The 25891-nt window shown below is 52.0% G+C and overlaps 1 protein-coding gene across 1 annotated transcript in view; it reads left to right on the forward strand.

Annotated features, from left to right (window-relative positions):
- Positions 1–1127: 1127 nt before the first annotated feature.
- IGFBP4 (insulin like growth factor binding protein 4) overlaps positions 1128–25891 on the forward strand; it is a 32384-nt gene continuing 7620 nt past the window's right edge. The window contains exon 1 of the mRNA XM_019550356.1: positions 1128–1722. Within this exon, the coding sequence (XP_019405901.1) occupies positions 1377–1722 (346 nt within the window). The 5' untranslated portion in view covers positions 1128–1376. The remainder of the gene's footprint in view (positions 1723–25891) is intronic.

Below are 25891 nucleotides of genomic sequence, written 5' to 3' on the forward strand. Positions count from 1 at the left end.
TATCTGCTACCCCTCTCTCCCCACTCCGTGCTGGAGCAGAGCTGGCAGCACTAGGAGGCGCTGTCTGATAAATACTGGGGCTCTGTAAAAATATAACCTGGCAGCTCATCTCTGGCAAAATTCCAGCTGCTGTGCCAACCAGCTCAACACCAGCAGCTCAAGCGCACACAAGGTCCTGGAGGGCCTCTAATGAGACCCTTTGCTCTGATTGATGGGAGCTTGCCCAGCTTCCCGGAAAGCATGTGAACTGCCCCGCCATGCCTGAGCTGATGCTGGGAAGGACCAGGGGGGCTGGGGCAGGCAGAGCCAAAATGTTCCCTGCCCCTCATGGACTGCCTGAAATCAAAGCCAGGAGCCCTTTTCCAGCCCAGGCACCCAGATGCCAACACCCACGTGTGGGTCAGATGTGGGGGGTCAGGCTGGGGGGCTGGGTATGTAGGAGGAAGTGACAGGGGCCCCGGGAGCAAGGCAGGGTGGGGATTTGCCCTGGAATTGAATCCTGATGCCAGCCACAAGCAATGCAACGCTGGTGGATCTGATTTCTGCTCACTTCAGTCATTTCAATAAAAACTAGGACCTGATTCAGCCCAGCTGGCAGCCCCTGCTCCATGCAATCCTGGATCAGGGCTGCTGGGTAGAATGAGGCTCTCAGTTAGGGGTGAGCATAATGAGCAGAGCCTGGAGAGGAGCTGAGAGCAGGGGGCTGCAGGGTGGAGTTGAGGGGCACTGGAGGAGGAGCCCTGGGCTGGGATAGCAGCAGGCTGTAGCTCAGAAATGAGGGGCAGAGCAGGGGGAAGACCAGCACTGGGCCAGCTGGTCAGGGTAGAGGGGCACCAGCAGACTCATGTCAGGGTATGCTGAGTCAGGCTAGCAGAAAACAGCAGAGCAGGACTGCGGCCTTGTGTTCTGCTTTAGGATCCCAGTCTGGTTCCCAGAGCCTCCATTGTGGGCTCAGCCCAGAACCCTGTTGCCACTACTTCAGAGTCTGTGCTTTCTGGCTTGGGGCAAATAAGTTCTGCCTTCTCCTGAAGGCAGAGCTGGGCTGCGAGTGACAGCTCCTGCTCGCTGTGCTCTGAGCAGTAGGAGAGAGAGGGAGGTGTGGCTAGAGGCCAGTATAAAGTCCAAAGAATCTCAGCTCCCACAGGCAGCTCGGAGTCCCCCTGCTCTGGACGGCCGCACCGCTTCGTCTGGCCTGAGAACACGCTGCAAAGCCCTCTCTGCTCTACACACTGCCCACCCTGGGGGTCCTGGCCATCCCTAGCTGCTCTGCTTGGTAACCCAGCCAAGGAGGCTGCTGCATTTGCTGGTCTGCTGCCTCTCTCTCCTTTGGCTGGCCCATTATTCACTGTAGTGCCCAGTCTATACGCCTGCCTGCCATGCCCATGGGCAGCCTCTCTGCTGTGCTGTTACTGGCCACAATGGGCCTGTGCGTCAGCGATGAAGCCATCCACTGCCCACCCTGCTCGGAGGAGAAGCTGGCTCGCTGCAAGGCACCAGTGGGGTGTGAGGAGCTGGTGCGGGAGCCTGGCTGTGGGTGCTGTGCCACCTGTGCCCTGAGCAAAGGGACGCCCTGTGGGGTTTACACTGCCCGCTGTGGCTCGGGGCTCCGCTGCTACCCACCCCGGGGGGTGGAGAGACCCCTGCACACGCTGATGCATGGGCAGGGGATCTGTACAGAACTGTCTGAGATCGAGTCCATCCAAGAGAGCCTGCAGCCTCCAGGTAAGGGGACAGCTCCAGCTTGCCCTCCTGCAGGGCCTTAGGTTCACAGTAGGGATGGGGAGGGGTTTCCTTGGCTCCTTCTGGTGTCAGGAACAATTGCTGCTGAACCCAAGCATGGCAGGCCCTGGGGAGGATGTGGGAGAGGGGCAGGCACAGGGTTTGCATGGCTGGGGGGAGAGATGTGTGGCTGCTAGGTGCAAGGGCACCTGCATCGAGCAGTGATAACTGCTCTAGCATCTTGCTACAGGCATTGCTGTTGGGGCAGAGGCAGGCTGTGCGGACGGTGAGCCTCGCCAGGGGCATCTGTACCCGCTGCCAGTCCCTTTACATACACAGGCACAGAGGTGCCTCCTCTCAACCTGGCAGGAGCAAGGAAGGTCTCTGGAAGTAAGGTGCAGAAAATGGGGGTCTTGCTGGTTCAGAGGGCACCTGTAGGACCCTGCAAGGAGCAGGGTGCCTCCCCAGGTGAAAAGGAACCCTCTTCCCATACCTTGGCCTGAGAGCAGGCTGAGGGGAGCAAAGGATTAACAGGCCTTGAGCATCCCATCCTTCAAGCTCCAGAGGCAGGGGGCCCCACATGTTGATACAAGGGTTTGCCTCTTGTCTTCATGGACACAGACTGGGCTGTGGGGGGAGGCCAGGTCTCACTGTATAGGAGTCCCATGTGCCTGCAGTAGTACTGTCACCCCTGGGGGCTGGTCCCAGGGATGGGGGTGCTCCAGGCAGGGGGCAGCCCTTGGCTCTGTGATCTTTCCTGCAGAGTGTGCCTTACTTCATCAGGCCCTGGTCACCCTCCACCAGCTGCCCCATAGGCCATGCTTGGGTTGGGGATGATGTTGTGCAGGTGGCTGAGCCTCCCTTTCCTGTGGCAGGGGGCAGATCCTCTTACAAAAGGAGCCCTCCAAGCAGGGGCATAGAGGGAACCATCTGACCCTTTGGGACTATATTGACATGGAGCGGGGGGAGCTGTGCTGCCTATGCCTGTTTCTTGGGTATTCACTCACAGAGCAAACTGGAATGACCAGTGTGGAAGGGGCTAAAGAGCTGAATAGCCCAGGGTCAGGTGAAGTGATGCTCAGATATTTCCAGGTGCTCACTTCTCCAATGGCAGGATGCCCCTTCCACCTCCCATCCTGTCCCCACTCTGCTGAGCCCTGGGAGAGGCAGAAGGACTACTCTTGCTCCTGGGCGAGTGGGACCAGCAGCACAGCAAGGACAGCAAGCAAAATAGGAATGCTAGGCTTCCCCAGAGCAGCCGGCACTCGCTTGGCCTCCTAGAACCCATCTGTCCAGCTACTCCGTTGCTGCCTGCGTGACCTGAAGCTCTGGATGCCCTGCCCTCCCTCCTGGTAAAGCTAATTCAATTCCTTCCTCAATGGGCTATCTCCTCCCTTCACTTTGCTCCTGGGAGACCTGCAGGGGGCCAAGTGCTGAGCTGGAGGTGGAAGCAGTGCCCAGCTGGCAGCTTCAGTGATGGGCATGAACCAGAGTCTGTGGGGGGAAGGCTGATAGGGGAGACCTTGGACTTGGATCTCAGACCCAGATCTGGATTGTACTGCCGTCCCATCCCTGGATCTGAACACCTGCACCCCAGCCCAATGCACTGTGACCTCCAGCAGCATCAGGCCCTGTAGGTCCCCTGGGTAGCCTTTGCAGACCATCTCTGACTTTTGGTTCTGATCCCCCTGGCATGCAGAGTGACTGCGAAGTTGAGTATATGGAGGTGAGGAACAGCCCCTCCTGAGCTGAGAACCAGTGCCCCTCCTCTTTGCTTTGTGTGATCATCACACACAGCTGCCTGGGTGTGATCCATTGCAGGCAGAGGAGGGCAGGACCCCAGTGCACCTTTGCATCCTGCCTGTGTGCATTGCCTTAGGCACTGTGCCTGAGGCTCCTGGCTTCCCCTGGCTTCTTCTGCCTTTGTGGTTCTGTGTGTTGCTATAATGAGATCATGGAGGATGCTACCCTGCCGGACAGAGGAGGTGCCAACACAGAAACATCTTTCCTTTATCCTCCACTCCCCTGCTCTCCCCTGCCACCCATGGGAAGCTGGCATCAGGCCATCCAAGCTGTAAGAGGCTAGGACACTGCTGAAGTCCGTGAGGGAGAGGCCAGGATTGGGGAGAGCTGCTGAAAACCAGTTCGGGATTCCCTTGAGAAAAGGGCTTCTAAGCAAAGCCAGCATGAAAGGGAGAGGGATAGCTAGGGAAGTACAAGAGCAGCCTGTAGCCCAGGCTCAGCCCTCACAGGAGTGGCAGGGCTGTTCCCACAGCTGATGTTTCCCAGCCCAGTTTTCTGGAGACCCCCAGGGAACAGGAGTCCTGCTGTTCCTGGAGTGTCCTGCGTTCTGCAGCTGGTGTCCCCATCCCAGGGCAAGTCACAGGCTGAACTAATGGAAGCCATGGGCTCCTGGGGTTGGAAGGGGCCTCACAGGGTGCATACTCTAACCCTCTGCATTGGGGCAGCAGAAAAGCCACTCTAAAGGCCAGGTCCCATTGAGATCCTGATCCTGTGGCTGGACCACATCCCTAGTACCAGGCCTCCTGACCTAATCTCTGCCCTGAGATATTTTTGAGTGGTGGGCTGCTCCCAGCCTTGCCTAGCCTAGGCCAGTGTCTGCTCAGAGCTGTTGTTGGAGAGGAGACAAGATTTGGGTATTGCTGGGTGTAGGATGGGACAGGTCTTGTATTTGCTGGGGTCTTGGGGCTGGTATGTAAGTGCTCATCACACTCCTCTGGCTTGGCCATGTCCCAGTGAAGGGAATAAACATGTGTCACCAATCATGGAACTGGAGTGTGAGGTTGTTTGGACTCAAGGAGCAAATCAGGAAGCGGATGAAGCTAGTCTGGTGTGAGGTCACAGTGGGGCCCAGGGATTTCCAACCGGCATCCAGGTAGCTTTAGTTTATGGGCTGATTCAATTCCTTTGAGCAAGCACCCTCTGCCAGCCCCTCAGTGACCCATTTGTGCAATGAGTTGTTTGGCCTCAGCCCAGTTCTTTGCAGATGGGTTTCCATATCACTTCCCCAGGCACCGGGATGGGGTGAACAGCCTCCCCGGCACCCTGCTCTGAGCCCTAGACCACAGGGCCTGCCTTGAGCTGGCCTCTCCCTGCTGCTGGAAGCATAGTGGGGAACCATCTTTGTTGCACTAAACTCCTCTGGCTTTGCCCTGGAAGAGCCTCCTGTGCCTTGGTGGAATCTCAGATGTCCCTTCACTAAATTTTGCCTGATTGGAATCTGACCCAAAGGAAAATGCAACACGAAGAGTCGGGGCAGAGAGAGAGGGTGCCCTGTTTCCCACCAAGCTGAGTGACCCTACAGCTTTGCTGCTGGGAGCTGCACGGCAGTAGGGAAGAAGGGATGGGCTGGCAAAACACACGCACACCCCAAATCCCATGGACAGCTGCTCCCTCATTAGCCAGGTGCTGCCTGCAGTACTGAGGACACTTCTGCCCAGGCAGGTAGTGCTACCTGTGTTTCAGATGGAAAGGGCAGGCTGAGTGCTTCACTGTGAACTGAGCTGTGCACAGCCCTGGGACTGGACTATCCAGCTGTTGCAGCCCTTCCAGCAGTCTGCCCTTTTTACCTGTCCCCCCACCACCATGGTCTGTTCTCTCTCCCAGTGTGCCACGCTTCAGCTGTGAGATGCTAGGGATCTGTCCTTGGGTGGGAGAGGGGCCAGCCCTGCATTTGGGGGCTTGTGGCAGGACAGTTAGTAGACCAGCCACAGGTTGAATCTTGTTTTGTGCATCTCTGAATGGGATCAGATCATGCAGACTATGGGTCCAAATCTCTCCCTATGCTTACTTCAACTCTCACACCCTGGTAATGGGCACCTGTGTAGGCACATCCATCTGCCCTTAGATGGATCACCTCCCTTCCTGGAAATCCCAGGCTTCTGGGGCAGGATATGGTGTGGCAGCTAGAAGAAAGGTTCCCTGACCTCCTGAGTGTTGAGCATGTATCCTATGTCCAGCAAAGACTCCTGTGGCTTGCTGGGCCTTGAGAAAGCTTCAGCCTCCCAGAGCCGTCTGGATTTGGCCTTGCTGTAGAGAATGCAGCTTTCTCTCTAAAAGCTTTAGGGAACAGACTTGCAGGGTTCCCCCCACATCCCCTTTATGCTCTGCTCCCTGTGTGTCATGGGCCCAATATAAGCAGTAGTCAGGAAGAGTCTTCTGTAATGCTTGTCTTTGAAGTGCAGGAGTGTGCATTATTTCCTCTGGGTGCTGTTTCCAGTTGCTCTAGCAATTTGATGCTTCATGACATTTCCCACCTAGGCTGGGAACCCACTGCCTTTTGCAGGGAGCTGAGCTCCAAATTCATTTAATCCCCTTTGGAAACCCAAGCCCTTGTCCATAGCCAGCCCCTGGGACTTGGCAGGTGTCACAGCACAGCTGAGGCCTAAGGGCATGCAACCTTGCGGTGTGAACAGCAACCCCCTGCCAGCTGGTGGCACCCTGAAAGGGAAAATGGCAGGTGGGGCCCGGAGGGCACGTCTCCATGGGGGAATTGACTGGTTCAGCTTGTAGTGGCGGAGTGAATTCACTCAGTCAGCCAGAACAACCCCCCAGGAGGGACTGAGCCCTCAGAGATGCACTGGAGAGGAAGGAAGGACCCGCCGACCTGCTGTGCATGCCCTCCCACGGTGAACATGGCTGGGAGGTAGTTAATATGTAGCTAGCAGGGTAAATACTTTGTCTGGTTTTCCAGTACTAGGAATTCTGGATTATAGGGAACTGGTGCTTCCCGTGAAATCAGTGGCTGGGGCTGAAATCTTTTTTTTTTCAAAAAGGGAGTGTGTGCGTGCACTGCTCTTTACATTGTGGCCAAGGAATAAATCTCTTTGACCTTGACCTGGGTGCCTGTGCCTTGCAGGGCTGACACCCAGCAGGTTTTCTAGGAAGAGAGACAATCAGACCTCTCCCTTCTCTACCTTGCTGTCCTGTCCCAGCTTGGTAGTCCACACAGTGTGCTGCCTCCTTGGTGCCTTAGATTCAGGAACGTGGGACTGGGGGGAGCCTCCTGGGCCACTGATTTAAGTCTCCTACATTTGCAGGCTAGCATGTCCCCCGGGAATCCCCGAAATCCTACCTCATGCACAGCCACCAGGCACTATAGCCAGGACTCCAACAATACCCTATAATAAGCCACATGTAAAAGCAGGGAGACAAGGGCAAAGCCAGTACCCTGCCACAGCAGTTTAAAGGCTCTCTCTTCCGAGCTTGAGAGAATCCAGTTGGGGAAGGTCGTGCTTTGAGCAGGGGGCTGGACTAGATGCCCTCCTGAGGTCCCTTCCAACCTTAACTTTCCTATAACTTCAAAACTCCAGTGAGTAGACCCTGCAGTTCAGGTTCTCACAAGTTTGTGCTTCCACAGCTCCTTTTTCCCAGTATGGGATCCCCTGCCTCTGCCCCTCACCTACCACCCCAGTGGTGCTGCAAGGCCCTTCGCTTCCCAAGCCAGAGGAAGGAGAGCCTGGTGCGGGAGGTTGCTTCCCAGACTGAGCTGCAGAGCACCCGCAGCAATGATGCTGATAGGCAGGGTAGGAAGGATGGTGGCAGGGTGGGTGAGATAAAAACCAAGGGCAGATAAGACTTGGGAGATGGACCAGAACTGACTTCTTCCCTCCTTCTCTGGTTCCCAACTCTCCTGAGCTTTCTTGGGAGACTGAGCTCCAAGAAACCACTCAGCCTTGTCACCAGAGGAATTGTGTATTGCCCTGGTCTTTGCCTGACTCCACTAGCTCCCCACTCTTGGCCCAGCCTCTGCCCCTAGGAAGAACGGGAGAGAATATGGGCTGTAAGGCCCTGCACTGAGAGCTGAAGGACTGCAGGTCTGCTCCAAGGTGCAGACAGGCACTGGTACCTCAGACGCCCTCCCATGAAGTGGGAGGTCAGGCTACCTATAGTGACTGCATCAGCCATCCTAGCTCTGAATATTCACAACTTTTGTTTAAACAATTATGAGACTATTTTTTTTGTTTTAATTTCATGACTCCTGAACAAATGGGAGGTTCTTGGATTTGCAGTCCAGTTTTTGAGCCCTTCATTTTCATGTTCTCAAGATTCCTCTTTAATTGGAAGCATGAGGATCTTAGGCACCTAGATACCTTTATGGATGTGGACCTAATTCCTATTGACACCAATGGGAGTTTGGCATTTTAGATCCCTTTGGGGAAGGTGGGGCGGGTCTGATGCCTTATTCCTTTTTTCTGCTTTTTGGCTGGAAATTGAAATTCTCTCCTAAGCTCATGACTCCTGGAGCTGGAGCTTTAAGAAGTCCCTATCATGCAAAGGTGCATGGAGACAAAGCATTTAGGGGCTTGTCACTACATAGGGTTTGTCAGACTGGATCACAACTGATGTCTGTGCTTTTGAGTAGCCTGCTGTACTACCACCAGGATGGGGGAAGAACCCAGAAGAAAAAATGTGGGGTAAGAAGGGCCCAGATTAGATCTCATCCTGAGCTCATATAGGCAGAGATCTGCTCAAGCCCAAAAGAGCAAGGTTTCATTCCCCTTCCAAACTTGCTACCTGCAGTAATGATTATTTGGGATAGTACTGTGACCTGCTTTGCTCAGTCTTGCTGGGCCCTTTGCCTCCCATGGCCTGATTTCAATGCTTCGAGTATTCCTCTGGGGCTTGTTCTTCCTTGTGTGTCTGGAGGAGCTGTTGCCCTTGGGCGGATGTGTGTGTGGTGTACAGGAACAGGAGATATTTATTTCCCCAAGGCATGGCCAATGCTTGCTAATGATTTAGTACTGGGTAAATAATTATGTCTGGGAAAAACTGACCCCATGGAAGTTATATGTGTCTTGTCTGGCTGCTATGGGTCTGGGATGGGATGAAACCTCTTCCCCCCTATATGTATGGAAAGATGGATACCTGGGAGGACATTAGTCTCTTGTGTTCATTGCCTCATTTGCATATGGTTCCCATGGCACTTTGCTCTATACCATATCTTTTCGTTTTTCCAGCTGCCTTCCTTAAGGCTGGCTCATTTCAGGACTGGCACTGTGTGGGTTTTCTTTTTTTTCCCCACTTTGTGGACAAGTGGAGGTGGTTACCTTCAGAGCTGGCTAAGAGCCATGGTTGGCTGGTTTTAAGTTTGTTTATGGGACAGGATAAAAATAGCAGCCAGGAAGAATGGAGATAGCAGAGCCCTGGGTGAGCTTGGGAACAACGCAGGTGGAACAAGCTGATTTCAGCCTGTTCCCTTCTACCTGAGCTGGGCTATCCATCTGTCTGTCCTTCCATCCATCAATCTATCTGCTCATCCATCTCAACTCCTGCTTTTTGGTTCTATGAATAAATGCTCTTGCTTCTCCCTAATTCAAGAGGGTGCACAAAGTAAATCTGGCTTGGGATGTGATCTTTCCAGAATCCAGGATTCTTTGGTTCTGGTTCTGACCTGCATTTAGTCTCATCCATCACGTGATTTCAGTATTCCACAATTGCAACCTGACCAGTATTTCTGGACAGAAGGGACTGTTCCTCCATTGGGATCACATCCAGCATGGAGCCCAGGACGGGGAGAAACACTCTGCTGCCTCTAAGTAATGCAGTTTCAGCAAAATGGAGCTGCCATGGGGGTGATGTGACCTGCTGGCCATGCTTTGAGAGCCAAGGGATAGGGCAGTAATGGCACAGTGAGTGCTCTGTGCCACAGACTGCTCAGGCTTTCCTAGAGTCACTATATTGTAGTAATGATGTTGCACAGAGCACAATATTCTGACATTGTCCCCAGTGGAGCACTAACCTGTCGCTTCATATAGCTCCTGACTGAGGCTTTCTGGAGTCTCAGGATAGCAAAAGCATATGTTGAGCCTCAGCATTAATGGCCTTTCTTGTTGCTCTGGAGAAATGTAATTCTGGACACCATTTGTCACCAGACTCAGTAGTGCTGACAAATGTTTGCAGGAAGTAGCTGGCCTTTTGCAGAGACAAGGGGCTGCTGGCAGGGTTATGGGAATGGAGAGCCCAACTGGCTTCATGACAAACTGCAGCACTGCCTTATGGATTGTATGGAGTTAAGATCTGCCCCTCATTCAGTGTGTCCATCCATTTGTTTTTGCCTTCCTCTGAAGCATTGAGCAGTGGCTACCACTAGAGGTTTGAGCTTGGCTGGGGTGAAATGATGCTCTCATAGGTCCTGAGACACCTCTTAAGGTACCTGGCTGAAAGGCCTTGCTGATATGCTCAAGGTCAAACCAAATAGATACACTGGAGGGTAGGGCTAGGATTCAGAGTGACCTAGACAAATTGGAGGATTGGGCTAAAAGAAATCTCATGAGGTTCAACAAGGACAAGTGTAAAGTCTTGCACTTAGGAAGAAACAATCCCATGCACCAGTACAGGCCAAGGGCTGACTGGCTGAGCAGCAGCTCTGCAGAAAAGGACCTGCAGGTTACAGTGGACAATAAGCTGAATATGAGCCAACAGTGTGCCCTTGTTGCCAAGAATGCTAATGGCATATGGCTAGGTGTGCTGCCAGTGTGCATTGGTAGACGTGCTGGCAGTAGGTCAAGGGAAGTAATTATTCTCCTCTATTCAGCATTGGTGAGGCCACATCTGGAGTACTTTGTTTAATTGTGGGCCCCCCACTACAGAAAGGAGGTGGACAAATTGTAGAGAGTCCAGCAGAGGGCAACAAAAATGGTGAGGGGGCTGGCGGACATGACTTATGAGGAAAGACTGAGGGAACCAGGCTTATTTATTCTAGAGAAGAGGTGACTTGAGAGGGGATTTAAAAGCAGCCTTCAACTACCGGAAGGACAGTTTGACAGAGGATGTTCTCAGTGGTGGCAGGTGACAACAAGGAGCAACGGGCTCAAATTGCTGCAAGGGAAATTTAAGTTAGATATTAGGAAGAATTTTCTCACTAGGAGGGTAGTAAAACACTGGAATAGGTTACGCAGAAAGGTGGTGGGAGCTCCATCTGTGGAGATTTTCAAAACCGGGCTAGACAAAGCTTTGGCTGGGATGATCTAATTGGGGCTGGTCCTGCTTTGAGCAGGGGGTTGGACTAGGTGGCCTCCTGAGGTCCCTTCCAGCCCTAACTTGCTATGATTTTATGATATGATTCTATAAAATACTGGATTTGGAATCACGAAGATATTTCCCCCCCCAGGTCAGACTGGAAACATCTGTAGTATGGGCTGTGTCCTCTTCCTGGGATCCTTGAAGTGCATATTAGCTTAACATGCTCCCTGGCACTGCCTTGCCCTTGTCTCCCCTGCTCTTTCCCTGTAGTACATTGCAAGGTTTGTTTCATAGGATGCTGTGTGGCTGTGATGGACAGTCTCGTGGATCCTTTGGATAAACAGGTGCTTACAAAGAAAAGGGCTGGCTTCTGTGGACTGAGAGGCCTCATCCTGCCCTGTGTTCCATCTGTCTCTGTTTTTATACCATTCATTCCTTGATGTCCACGCTCCTCCCACAGACAGCCCCGCTCTGTGCTCAGCTGGAATGATTCTTGCTTTAGGTTAAGACCCTCAAGGTCACCCAGCAGGGAAGTCCCTGTGATTGAGCGTAGTGTCCTTCTGTGGCAGTGGCCACTGAGTGGGACTTCCAAAGAGCTCCGTGAGCTGAGTGCTCCATGGTGGGAAGGGGCAGCATGCTGGAATCGTGCCAGGGCAGCTCCACAGATAACTGGGTCAGGCCTGCCCTGATATTACATGTGCCCACAGCTAGTGAGCTACTGAGACCAAGGACTGGCCTTGCCCAGCTGCCTGTGCCTTGCACACTGAGGGGGAAGCTGGTTGGCAGGAGGCCCAGGGGCAAATCTACCCTGTAGCTCAGGGTGGGCAAAATGCAGACTGCAGGCCGGATGAGGCCCTCCAGGCCATTCTATCTGGCCCGCAGGGCCCCTAAAAAATTTAGAAAATTAATATTTATCTGCCCTGGGCTGCCTGTCATGCGGCCCTCGATGGCTTGCTAAAACTCAGTAAGTGGCCCTCCGCCCAAAATAACTGCCTGCCCCTGCTGTAGCTCCTCATTTGGGTGGGTGCTGCTTAGGACAGATAATGTCACAGGGTCCACTGTTTTCCTGCACCTCGCTCCAGCACAGCTTATTGACTTGGCTAGCCAAGCCTGCTGCATCCCATCGAGATGACTCAGAGAAGGGAGCTGACCCCCCCCCGCGAAATAACATAGCCCACGACTGTGAGGTTGAACTGCCCTGTGCATCCAGGCAGGCACGCACGTGTGCATGTGGATGGCACACACAAGCACCCATGTGTGTGAAAGGACATTGTTCACCTTAGCAAAGGCTTACAGTGCGGCTTAGATTGGAAGAGATCTGGCCTCGAGGTAGGACCATATATCCAAGTAGCAACTTGGGGCTAGTGGACGGGGGAGGGGAGGAGGGCAGCATTCCTGTATCTACCACAAATTCTCCCCAGCAATGTGCTCCTGTTAATGGGAGAGGAAGTGGTTTCCATCCTTGTGGTGAGACGACTCTGCTCCTGGAGAGGGTTCAAAAACAAGCAGAGTAGGCAGCAGCAGCCCCCAGTCTCACTTTTCCCCTCCCTGTGCAAAGCTCCGGCCATCGCAGCCACTCATTCAGGACTGGGCTCCTGCTTTTGCCTCCTGTATGACCCACTTGCCCCTCCCTCACTGGACCTGCCGGGCTCATTCCTTGCTGCCTCCCAGTGGGAGCATGAGCTCCATAGGACGAGTGTAGACTTTCCCCAAGCAAGTGCCTGCCAAGCGAGAGAGGCTCCGCAGCCAGAAAGGGCTTCTTTCTTCTTTCCTTGCATCCGCACCAGTGCCAGGACCACACACATTCGATTACCTTGGGTGCTAAGCTTGCAGGGAGAGGAGGAGCTCTGGGACCCACATGCTTGGCCAGGATCTCATGTATCCTGTTGGCTCCGGTAATTCAAACCCCTCTATCCCCTCCCCACCCCAGTCTAGCCCTATTGTTTTCAGCTCCCCCTCAACCATAACCCTTGTATTCTCAGCCAACAGGCAAGAGAAAGCCTGCAGCACCAGAAGAGGAGGTGGGTCTGTGTCTTTAATGCAGGGTGGAGTGGACTAGAAGGAATCCAGCCCCACAGACTTGGATCTGAACAGCTCTGGGTTTTGCGGCACATTAGGTCCGGAGCAGACTTTGCAGCTGGGGATTACTTTGCTTGGTATTAAATGCAACGTTCCTGCTCTTGCCCATGCTCTAGCATAAAATGAGTGCCATCGAAAGGGTGGGTCCATCTCTAAGCTATAGATTGGGTTGGCAGAGGGTCCCTGGCCAAACACTTCCCCTCCCAGCTAGGGGCCTGGTGGTAAAGGAGGAAGGGTAGCTTAGACCTGCGTCATTATCTGGTTTGGAGACAGTGCTGCTGACTCAGCCAATGGTACCTTAGCAACATTGCACGTGTGCTATGTGCCAGACAGTATGAGCTGTGGCTGGGCTGTGCCAGGTGGGGGACACAGTACTGCCTGCCTGGTTTGGAGGGGAAGTGGTGGAGGTCAGACCTGCTTGCTCTGGGGAGCAGGGTTTTCTTTGGCTGATGGGTTGTGATTATTGGAGGCCTCCAGGACCTCTGGACTCTTGATGGCTCCTGTGCTGCAGACTGGCTTCCGGGCTTGGCTTTTCATTTCCTCACGGGAGCTGAGCCCGTGGCATCGCTCCCCAGGCACTTTGTTTTACCTTGGAGCAGAGGAAGAATCACTTCTCTGCCCAGGGGAGACAGCTCAGGGCAACAGGAAGGCAGGGGTTAACAAGAGGATTTGCACCCTTGTTTCTGCCTCCTACTCAGCCCTGCCCCACCTTGCAGCATGGCAGAGCCTCCTTGCTTCTTCCATCTCCCTTGGGCTCCATTTCCTAGCTCAGGCTGGCACCTACCATCAGCAGCTCAGGTGGGAACAGGAGGTGAGGACAAGCAGTGTTTGCCAGTGAACACAGGCAAGAATCTTGCACTGATCCAGTGAATGGGGCACAGGACTGGAACTGGGTTCTGGTCCTGGCTCTGCCACTTCCCTCCTGTGTGACCTTGGGAAAATCATACTCTCTTCCCTGTTTGCAGTGTGCACATGAGCTCCCTGGCTCAGGACCACTCTTCAAGGGGGCAGGTCTCCTCACATACACTCTGCCCTGTAGGCCTGGGCTGCCTGATTTTGGTCTGATCCTCAGCAGGGTCACACCGGCATGCATCTACTGATGTCAGTGGAGCCACTCCTCATTTGCCCCAGAGGGAGTGAGTGGAGAACTGTGCCCCAGCGAGGGCAGAGAGCCTGCCTGGTCACCTATGTCTAGAAGCAACACCAGGAGCTCCTGTGCTGGGCTCCAAGACTGGCTGCAAGATAAATCATGGTCCTAGTGCCATAGCAAAGGGGAGGGGTGGAGGGGCGTGAGCAGGGCGACAGCCTCGGGTGCCAAAGCAAAGGGGCGCCAACAGGTGCTGCCCAGCTAGGGTGGGGTGCAGGACAGAGCTGTGAGTGTCTCATTTGAGGGGACACGGGGACAGGGGGAGGGTGGCTCCTGCTTCTGTGTGCATTCCCAGGCAAGCATGAGGAGGTGGGGCACGCACCCCCTGGATCTATGTGTGAGGCGAGGGTGGGCTGCCATTGCAGGCTTTGCTCTGGACACCAAACTTCCTTGCCATGGCACTGCACGGTCCCTTTGCCCTCCCTCCCCCTTCCCCCCCAGCCCCCAAATGCAGCTTGTTTACATGGTAAGAAACAAACTGTGCTGTGAAGGCCAAGAACACAAAGAGCAAAGGCCGGGGGTGATACACTTGGCCAGGAACAATGTGGCCTCAAGTGAAAAAATCTGTGCTAAGGAAAAGGTCAGAGCAGAAAGAACCCAGCCCTGGTGCTCCATGAATAGTCAGCTGGTGGTAATCTGCGGCGTGGCCTCGGGTAGCCTGTTTGAGAAGGATGTGGGAGCAGCAGGGGAAGCCTCAAGCCTTTTAGGGGTACCTAGAGTTGCACCTCATGCCAGAACAAGGTGGGACAGGGGCTGGAACCCAAGCCAACATTGGTGTGATGCTGCTGGTATCCACCACACTGCTGGGAGCTGCGCTGCGTCAGCCTCAGCTGGGAGTTGGCTGCTCCTGGCTTCCCAGCTAGTAAAATAGGCGTCTGTGGGGATGAGTCCAAACTTATAAACTACCCCACATCTGCCGGCCTCTCCTCCCTTCCCTGTGTCCCTCAGAAGCATCTGCTGCTGGTTGCAGCCAGAGGTGGGATGTGGGGACAGATGGAGCTCAGCGCTGACCCTCTCTGGTTCTCCACCTTTCACTCCATGCACACCTGGAGGAGGAGGGAGGGGGGGAGTCTCTCTTACTGTTTCCATTAGTCCCTATCCAGCAGAAGTGTAATTCCAGTGAGTTACTTCCCTTCTGATCTTTTCTTGGGCTGCAGCTGGCCAGTGGGGATGGGAGTTCAGTGCCATGCTCAGGCACAGCTTGATGAAGCACAAAGGTCTTCAAGCGACTTGCTTCCCTTGTGGCTCCAGTTGTCAATCAAAAGTGACTTTGGAGGACTTGGTTAAGTTTGTCTCCCTTGTCTTCTTTGCTGGGCTAGCAGGGTGAAAGGCCATGAGGTCTTGCGTTCTCTTTGTGGTGGGACTTCTGATTTGGGTGATGGGAAGCACTCGCTCTTTCTTCTTTTTGCTGTGTCCTTCTCTGTCATCTGTTAGTGCATGGGGTCAGGTCCCTACATCTCTCCCCTTACTATTCTGCTCACCAGTATGGATGATTCTTGGCCCAGCTGGCCTCAGCAGGGGAACACAAAGATACTGATTCACAGATGCTGAGCACCTTTTGACAGCACTGGGCATGAAGTCTGCTTGGATTGCTTTCAGAGCCATCCCTCAAGGGCCATCTTCTCCAACACACTTGCCTGTTGTTCAGCTACCCAGCTCCTCATAGCACTTACTTGTTGTGCTGGCACAACATAGGCAAGGGGTAACAGACACACGGTGCTGCTGAACATCTGAGGGGTACTGGGTTAGAAGGAGGCTCTTGCACTGCTGCACATCCCAAGTATATTCAAACAGAGTATATCTCTGAGTTGCCAGGTGCTTGACTCTAAATCTGAATTTTCCCAGAATTTGGCTTCTGTTCCAGAGACCCCTTTTATATAGTTCAGGTCCAGATCCATACTGTAACTGTCCAGGTATGTGGTATGAGCTGGGACTTGGAGCTTGGTGTTTCATTTCATACCATGCTCTGGCTGTTGCTATGCCCAAGCAGACAGCCCTTGCTATGGTGCTGAAAGTCACTGATAGTTAGGTCCAGCTATAATGCACCTGCTGTTCTAGGTATCTTCAGTAGCTTGTCGCTGTTAACTGGTGCGGCAAAAGGATGCCTGCCTCTGCAAGGAATATTGTAAAAGCCATATTTATGTTGGTGCTTCAAAATCATTGGACAGGGAAGCCCAAATAAACTGGGGAAACTCTGTACTCCCAGCAGGCAATCAACTGTGCTGTGCTGGCCTTCACAGCTGTTGATGTTGATGTCAGTCTTGCATGATCAGAGAAATGGATATCAAATCACCACCTTGTTCCTACTCTTGACCCAATCCCACTGGCCTTTGCCAAGCAGAAATGGGCAAACTCAGGTAGAGATGTTCAAGTTGAGCTTCTCAGTGTTAACAGAGAGTGAAGAAGCTTGACAGGCAGGTATTTCATTGAGAAAGGTAAGCAGAGGACTGGATGGCTCTATAGGTCAGAAAGTCATGGCTTGGCCTTCCAACTATAAGATTAATTTGTCTAAATCCAGCCAAAATTCGTTACTGCTGGAAGTGAGCTGGTGGATGGCAGCCCATTCCTAGTGGCAAAACTTCCATCAAGTAATTGTAGCTGAGTGGAACAAACCCTGGAAGCTGAGTTTCCTTCTATGTTTGGAGACTTTTTCTGGATGGGTCATGTTGTTGGGAACAGAGTATGTGTGGGGCTGCAGGAAGTTTGCCTCACTACTGCATCCCTTTGGAGTGTGCATCTTCAGGGTTGTCCATCTGGTACCATTCTCCTACTGCCAAGTGTGCAACAAAAAAGCAATCTATGTGGGTGTGACAGGGGCTCTGCATAGCTGCCCCAGCACAAACCTATGCATTGTATGGGGATAGAACGCCTCCATCACTAAGACATTTGGCATCATGCGTGTGTGGGGGGTCCTATTTCAGCTCATTCCAGCAGAATTTGCAGGTGGAGGCCATTTGCAGTGCTGCAGCTAATAAAGACGTTAGGGAAACATTCACAATACATGAGTAAGACAAAACAGGCTATTAAACACCAAGATATTTTTCATTGCGGCAGAATCTGCTCCAGCAATCTATCACATTCTTGGCTCTGTCTGCATTCTTTCATTCCCTTGGCTTTCCCATGTTCTGTCCATCATGTTACTCTTTCCCCACCCTCCCAAGGCTGCTCCTAGAACTAACATCTGAAGGGAGGGAAAAATACCGACTTTTCAATTGTGCAGTGCGTAGTGTTTTTTCTCTGCAACACCTCAGGAATCTGGAGGCACTTTTGCGTTGTGTTAGGTTACTGTAGTAAATGGCCCCTCTGTATATATTTGCAATAAAGTCAAATGTTAACATAACATAAGGCAGGAATCAGCCCATGCGTATTTCCCTAAGGCCATAGGATGGGAGCCACCAGTAACAGGAGAGGGTCTGGATGGAGACCCTACATTCCAGCCTAAGCATAACAAGGTTGGATGGGCCAGTAGAGAGGTTGGCAGGACATGCTGTGGGTTGGATTGCTTGTTATAGAGAGCTGGATATGTTCTGGGGTTGACCAGTGTCAGCATTGACTGCTGAAGCATATTTCCTCCCATTGCAAGAAGGCTTGTGCATTCCTCCCTCCCCTCAGCTCATCTACAGCAATGGCTCTTGATGGATGATTCTGTTCTTTTGACTAGCGAGGTGTCAGAAGTCAGAAATGCCACGGTAGGCTTGTCTCCTGCTGGTGGGTACTCCCATTCTGTCTCTCCTTGTGCCCTCAATGCCACAAGAGACCCACAAGTGCAAAGTCCCCAAAGCAAACTGGATTGGTTCTGGTCTGTGCTGCCACTGGGTTGAGACACATCCTTAGGCACCAGGCATCAGTACTTCCCACCAGGCAGCATTTTGGAAAGCCAAAGAAGGGTGGGGGTTTGCAGAAAGACTGGGCTGAACCAAGTGGAACCATTCTGGTTAGATGCCTATTCCTTTTGCAGATTTCCTTCCCCTGTCAGGAGGGAGTGACTTGAGGGCAGGATGCTCATGACAGCGAGCAGTTGGATACCACAGACAAGCCATCCCTCCTGGCTGCCTTGCTTCAGTTGGTTCTCAAGCCTCTGAGAAGGGTAGGAGGTGAAAACACCTACCTTGTCTTACAGCAGTGTAGGGATGCGGCGGGACACCCAGGGCAAAGCAGAAGTGGTGATTTCTGGTTGCCATCACAATTGCAAATGCAAATGTGCAGCTGCTGGCAGCAGTTGCTTCTTTTCACCCTCCTGCAAATTAGCACCCAGGGCAGTTCCCCCTATTTCCCCCCACCCCTCAGTTACACCATTGTGGTCTTCTCTTTTCCTGCTTCTCCTTTGGGAATGATGCTGCTCAGCAGGTGGATAAAAAAAACAGTGACTCCACTTCCAGCAGGCTCTACCACTGACTGTGCCTGAAGTCCATGGACAGTCCATCCAGTGTCACATGTTATAATTGAACATGACTAGTCCCTAACATCCCAGGTAGGAAGCAGGAAGACTTCTCCCTTCCTCTGCTGGACTGGGCACCATCTCCTACCTGGCAGCATTACAGCAGGACAGGGCAACCAGCAGGCAATGGCACCTGCTGCTAAGTCACACCAGTGCCGGTGTCTCCCTGACACAGGGTGTCCCAGGCTCAGCTGCGGGGGGGGGGACCTTTGGCTTCATATTTCTCCCATTTCAAGGACTTGAACCAGTTCCTGGAAAAAATGACATATTAAACAAATAGCAAACAACAAACACAAAAGAAGGAGCAGCATTGCCATTGGTGCTGTGCTGTGGACTTTAACCAGGAGACTGGGAGCTGTTCCATAAATACCTCCCTGGGTGAGAGCAGGAGGTATTTACCAGTGAATACAGGCCACAGGACCCAGAGTCTTGGATTGAGCCAGTGGCCTGGGCTGTGGAGTGGGACCTGGGAGTTTTGGATTGCAATCACAGCTCTGCTGTTAACAAGCTTTATGGGCTTGGGCAGGCTTGCTCTTCTCTGGGTCTTCATCTCTGCTTTTTGGCTAGGCTATTAAGGCTGTAAGTTCTTAAGGGAAGGAATTGCCTTATGAGGTGTATGTACAGTGTTTGGCAGCTGAGCCTCCAAAGACCTTTTCTTTCTCTCAGTAAAGGGCAGGTGCAGGATCTCCCATGCATTGTGTTTTGGGAGCATGGGTTCAATCAGCAACTAGTTGGCTGGGCATATTTTTCCAAGCTACCAGCAGAGGCCCTGGTTCTATTCCCAGCTCTACAGTACTGCTCCTGAAAGGCTTTTTCAGTGCTGGCTTACAGGGCTCTGCCCATGCCGAGGTGGGGAAGTAGTGATGCTTACACAGCAGAATAAAATCCCTGCCTATAGAGCACAGTGTCAAAGTCCCTCATGCAGAGGACAAGTCACAGCCCACCTAGCAGTGGCTCTTACATTTTGCTGGGTTTTAGAGTCAGCTCTACCTCCAAAGAAAGATGTTTTGTGGGGGATCTTCCTTCCTTTCTGAACTTCACCCAGCCTACCTCTCCACATACAGCCCACAGAGCTTCTGTAGGTCACCGATCGGTAACAGTGGCACGGCCAGGATGGGGCCAACCAGGTCCTCTTCCCTGTGATGTTATAAGCGCTGAGAGGCAGGTCATTAGTAGGGCTGAGCAAAATTTTGCAGAGTGTTTCATTTTAAAGCTGCTTTGACGTGTTTCGAGCCTCAGACAGTGAAATCGAAAGGAAACAAAAAGCATCGAAACAGCTTTGAAACGAAATGAGGGCACTCAGAACGTTTTGAAAGTTTCAAAATGTTTCAGGTTTCGAAGCAGCCCAGCGGTGGGAGGCAGGGGAGAGCCAGGGCTGCGCTCTGAGTGGCTCCATAACCCCATGTAGCACAGCCTTGCCTCTCCTCTGCCTCCCGCTGCTGGGCTGTGCTCCGTGGGGCTGGCGGAGCCGATCCGTGTGCAAGGCCGGCTCTGCCTGCCTCCTGCCACCGGGCTGCACTCTGATCGGCTCTGCCAGCCCCATGGAGCTCAGCCCGGTGGCAGGAGATGGAGTGCAGCCCTGGCTCTGCCCATCTCCTGCTGCCTGGCTGTGCTCTGATCGGCTCTGCCAGCCCCATGGGGCTGTGGAGGTGGCAGCCTGTTGTCAATTGGCACAGCCTCCTGTCATCTGGCACAGATCTGGGGGTCCACACCCCCGGCATAGCCCTGCAGCCCTCCTGGGGGTGTGAGCCCCCAGATCTGCAGGTGACAGGAGGTTGCTGCTGCCGGCAAGTGTCACGAATTTTGCTTTCATGACTTTGAGGTGCAGTTTCTACAACGGTTTAGGCATTTTCATGGTTCCCCATTATAGCCTATAGGTGAAAAATTGAAACAAGTCTAAACAGCGAAACAGTTTCGACAAAACAGAACAGGACAGTGCTTTGAAATGCAATGAAATGATGAAATGAAACACTGTCCCTTTGAAATGGCGAAACAGATGTCAAAACGAAATGATAGTGTTTTGCACAGCCCTAGTCATTAGCATTACAGCCATGGAAAGCGAGACAAATAGTCGTGTATCACCCAGTGACTGATGAGTGGCAGAATCAGAAGCTACAACTGATTCCTGCTCCATAGCAGCTACTGACCTCTCTCTGTAAGAAATGCTGACAACAGCCACCTCCTATAGAGCACTTGGAGCTGCTCTGTAATCCAGGCTCTTGCTATGCAAGCCAGGTCTATGAACCAGCCCTGGGGCTCTCTGTGATACCCGGATATTGCTACAAGGCACAAGAGGAGACCAGGCAGCAGATCCCAGCTCCAGCCTCACTCCCATGTCTCAGCAGGCTAAGGACTAGTGGCCAACAACCAGCTGCTTCAGCTTGTGCCTCTCTCTCTCTCTTGCTCTTTCTCTCTCCTCCTGCCCGCCAGAGATGCCTGCAGGCTCTTCTCACTGGCTTGATGCTGGCTGCAGTTTTCCTTTATCTCAGCAGCTATTACAAAAAGTGAGATAAAGATACTGACTTCACCCTTATGTCTGAATTTTCTGTACTGAGCCACAGAGCTTTAGCCCTACTGGGCACGGATACAGCTTAAAACCCTCAGAGAACCAATAGGATCCGTAGAGAGAGAGAGAGAGATGGTGAAGGTCAGCATGCATGTCTCTCCCTGGAGGAGCCTGTCTCAGGCCCATGTGAGAGCTCTAATCTCAGCCACTTCCTCTTTTGGCAAAGAAGGTGGGATAGTCTGGACCCTCATGGCTGCCAGAAAACCACTTCACCTATTTCTTCCCCAGTCACTGAGCATGATGTGACTCAGCAACACTTCCAACTCTGGCTCCCTCTAAGAAGCTCCCTCTATAGAGAAAGGATTGTTTCTTGACCTAGCGTTGACAATTGTGACAGTCCTGTGTTGCCAGGATGAACCTTAGGGCTGGAGGGATACCTCAGACAGAGGTTACACAGTACGTTCATTGTCATGCAGAAAGGAACCCAGGAGCCTTTTCCATTTCCTGCAGGGATCATTTTTCCCTAATCTTGATTCTGAGCCTATATCATGCGTTATATGTCCTGTATCTGGGGCTCAGCAAGTCCAGAGGTAGGCTTGTTTGGTAGGAACAATTCCTTTAGCTTTAGCGAGCTACAGGAGCAATGGAACAAGCATGTACAACTGGTTTGTGAAGCCAAGTAGCCTCTGTACTTTCACTGATTTCCAGCTGGCCAAACTGCCCATCTGTTTTAGGCGATCTCAGAGTTTGGCCAGGTTATTCAAAATTAGGCTGGGGTTTTGGCATTTCAGCAAACTTTCTCACCGTTTTGTGCAAGAAACCAGCTCTGTATAACAAGACCCTAAAATGAAGTCAGTACGTCTTGTCTTTGCCTTTAGCACAAGCAAACTGTTGAACACAATCCTTCCCATGCCGTGCAGGGCTTAGCATGGGTATGCTGGGTAGCACAATAGGTGTGATGATTAACGCAAAGGATGACACTATGCTATTGATTCCACACTGGCTTTTTTAGAAAGGATTTAGGTTTACAAATATAACTCCTCTAATAGGTCCCCACAACAGGTCCAGTTTTAAAATGTTTATTAAAAAATGGAGGCTTTTCACCATCTTGTCTCTTGACTATGTCTATCTCTGTTTCTTCTCAAAACTTACTTCTCCAGAAATGATCTCTGCATTGATCATTTATTCAAGCTTTTACTGCACTTGGAAATACACAAACCTTTTTTATGTTAAGGGCAGTGTGCATTTATCATCAGTAGTATCTCCCTGGTCTACAAAAATCCAAAGGTTTCCTAAGCCTAACAGTCTACAAGGCTAATGTGGTTAAGGCCCACTTGCTTCTGTAGCCAACACCACACAGGGGAGAGACATGGTCAGCATCTCCTCCAGCTTCCTTTGACTCCTCATGTACTCTTTTATATTCAGATCAACTAGGGGTAGGTAGCCTTTGGCATAGAGGCAGAACTGTAGCCAAACCCATGCCTCACCTAGAGCCATAGCAAGATGCCTGAACCACTCTGCTACCACATTCCAGTGCCATGGCGCACTGACATCTCTTTTCTGTTCTTGCCCATGCCAGCCAGAATGAAATGCTTATCTTATTCAGTTCTTCACAGAGCCATGGTCTGTGGACAAGCACAGCTCTGTGTGCATGTAGATGTGTACATCTCTATGGTGTTTGTGGCTCTTGGTACCAAAAGCCCCTTTGCTGCAAGAGACTGATAATGTGACTTAGATATAAGGAGCATGGGAGCTCATTGACATGGCACTTTAACCCTACAACCGTAGAAAAGCTTTGACAGCAAAGGAAGGTGAGGAAAAAGCCCCACCATGCACACAGAGTGGAAAAAAATGTTACTTGAACCAAACCCGAAGCTTTAATGATTCTGAAATCAGAGGAACCTGCAGCTTTTTCGAAATGTTAAGCAAACCAGATACAGTCTCATGACACTCCTTTTCCAGCTGCCAACATCTGGGATTCTAGTCTTGGATCTGCCTGTAACCCAGAAAGTAGACGCCAAGAAGTTGGATTTAAAAAATAAGCCTTGCTTGAAGTTAACATTTTTTATTCCTAGAGTTTTTTCTTGCTTTCTCCTTTCATGTATTTTGATGACTGGAGCTTTTTGGCTCTGTGAAACAGAGTGAATGGCTTGCTCACTCTTGTGCCTGGCCAGACCAGTGCTGAGTAGTCTGTAGGCTCAAACATTATGTGCAATTTCAAAGCCTTGCTATGTCATCAGCACTGGCCTCCTTCCATCTTGGAGGCAGTATTTCCCAGTCCTTTCCTACAGTCCCAGAGAGAGAATAAAGTTGCTTACCCTTTTGCAAGTAAGTTCTTGTAAATAAACAGCAAAACAAGATAGGTAGGTAGGGCCATATTGTGAACAGCAGAGAGCATGCTGGGCAAAGATGCCTCCCAGAGAGCCCAATGCTTAGCAAGTACAGTCTGTCAGGTCTCCAACCCCTGCCCCCCCCAGCTGTGGTGCAGATGCAGCTTCTCACTGTCCAGCCTTGGCACAGGTGAAGCCCCCTGCCATCAACATGCCATGGCCACCCCCTGGTTCATTAGGTGGGATCCAGTGGGTTTGCAAGCTGGGCATGGCCCACAGGCCACACATTGCTGGCTCCTGCTTTAGGACATCTTGCCATGAGGAGTTATGAAGTTTGGTTATGCCAGGTGTGATGTATTTCTCTTCAGAAGCTGTGTATTTGCCACTTTTCACCTTCTGTGACCCTCCCCTTCTCCCGCTGTCCATTCTTGAGGCACCTTATCTATTGTCGTGTCTCCTCTGATCCAAGTCTTCAAAGAGGGAAATGATCCAAGAACTTTCCTGGGCACTCCCCTTTCTCCTGCCTACCCACCTATCTAATGCTTCAGGGTCCTTTTTAAGTAGGGTGCTGGTGTGACCTGTCCTGTGAACACTACTCCAGGTGATTGCTTTAAGTTCCTAGAAGCTGAGCTGAACAGCCTGGGACCCATCCTGCTATGCTCTTTGCCAACTTTGGCTAGCCAGACTGATATTTTGTTAAGGAATCATATCTGGGTTTTGGCCCCAATATATTCCTGACCCCTGAATGTGGAAGACATAGTGGCCACAAAGGAATGGGGGTGGCTGAGCTGGCACAGGGATAGAAACTTGCCTGAACTTTCTGTATGTCCAGAGAAGCTTAGTAGATATTTTTGGGTAAGCCAACAAGCTGGGATGGTCACACAGTTCTGCACTGGGGCTGACTGACCCTCCGCTCACAGCTTACCTTGCAACCCCCTCCCACCACCTTCTAAAGCTGTTGGGTATCTATCTGTCTATATTCTGCCATGCTGCAGCAAGCTGTCACCAGGGAAGCACTGCATCCCCCATCCCCCTCTACACTCTCCCAGCATTCACAGCAGGCCCAGCGGGGCGGACGCAAAACCATGGAGCTGGACACAAGTGCTTGGCCTAGGATCCTGTCCCTCTTGGCTGCCAGATCTCTTGTTGCCTCTGCCATTCGCCAACGAAACTTGAGCTCATTGGTCACGGTGTGTGTCCAGAATGAGCAGCTCAGCCAGGGGAATGAGCTGATGATGTTCAGGACCTGGCAGTGACTTCCCCTGTCACAGGGATAAAGCATTAGGAACAAAGAGGTAGAAAAGAAAGAATAAAGACTCAGCCTCTGTGCGCAAAGAGAGATGGCTGGGCTGGCGCCGGGACAGGCACTTTTTACAGTGTCATGGGGCTCACCAGGCCTCCAGAGGGTGTCCTCATTTTACCTGTGTGTGAACGGGACAGAGGGCACCCAGCTCACATCTGGGATGGCATGGCCCTGGCTACTTGTACAGATCCCATCTAGCTTGCCCTTGTGGCCATATGGCTGAGGGGTGGTGAAGCTTAGGGGCATCCAAACTGAACCCCAAGGCTTGGGCCTGCACATAGGATGCCTGCCAAAAAATGTTGGAAATATCTGAAGCCCCTGGTGGGGGTGGAGGATGTTTGCTGGTTGTAGGGCCACTTATGGTGCTGGACTGACTCATGGATTTGGACTTGATTTGGCTGATTTGGTCTGGGACGCGAAAAATGTCTTTAAAAAACCAACCAACCAAACAAAACTTGTACAGATCCCATCACTGGCTTCATTAGTGACCAGAACCAGCCATCCTAGAGAGCCTCACAGCTGCTTGGGACAAACTTGACAATAGTAGCAACTGAGCTCAGGGAACCTGGCTCAGTGATTTTTCAAGCTGCTGAAGTGCTGCGTAGGATCCGCAGCAGTCACCCTACTGTTCTGTTTGCGTGTCTCCAGCAATGACCGAGATAGATCAATGCACAGCTCCAGTACTTTAGCCAGCCTTTCTGCCAGCACCGGAAGAACATGGATGCACCTATGATAATTGTCTTTAGGCAAGCCTGTGGGCAACTGAGCCAGGATCCTTCAGATCTACAAGCACCAGCTATAACCACTTGAGAGCTAGAGAGACAATTCTCACTGAGGGCTTTAAGAATTCATAGCATCTGCAGACTGGGTATGGAGAACACCCGCTACCATGCTCATTAGTGGGTTACATACACATGCAGGTCTTTCAGTGTAGCATGCCTATGATGCACAAGCCCTTCTTGGGGCCTAGCTGGAAGTTAGAGCAACAGGCCACCAATTCCTGAAGTTGGCAAGGAGGGGTCTAATGACAACCTTTGAGTCCTAACAGCCGACACACCAGGAACTTGCAAGCTGAGGTGACTATGACTGGAGCCTGTGCACGTGGGGTGAATCCTCTTCTCCCAGTGGGGCTGCAATGCTGGGCAGCTGCCCTTTTAGCTCCCCTGTTCCTCCTCCCAAATGAAGCTGGGACACCTGGACATGGAGGTACTCCAGGACAAGGGCTTTGGAGTGTGATAAGAGCTGCCAAGCAGGGTCCTTCAGATCTCCCCCTTCCCTCTTGCCACGTGCTACCCAGACTGAAGCACAGGAGGTGCAGCTGTTTCCTTGGCAGCGTGCCTTCTGCCTGCTCAGGCTTAGCAAATATAAATAGAAATGTGTGTGT

The sequence above is a fragment of the Crocodylus porosus genome, unplaced genomic scaffold, assembly GCF_001723895.1.
Source record: "Crocodylus porosus isolate Cpor-Errol unplaced genomic scaffold, CroPor_comp1, whole genome shotgun sequence".
NCBI classification, from domain to species: Eukaryota; Metazoa; Chordata; order Crocodylia; family Crocodylidae; genus Crocodylus; species Crocodylus porosus.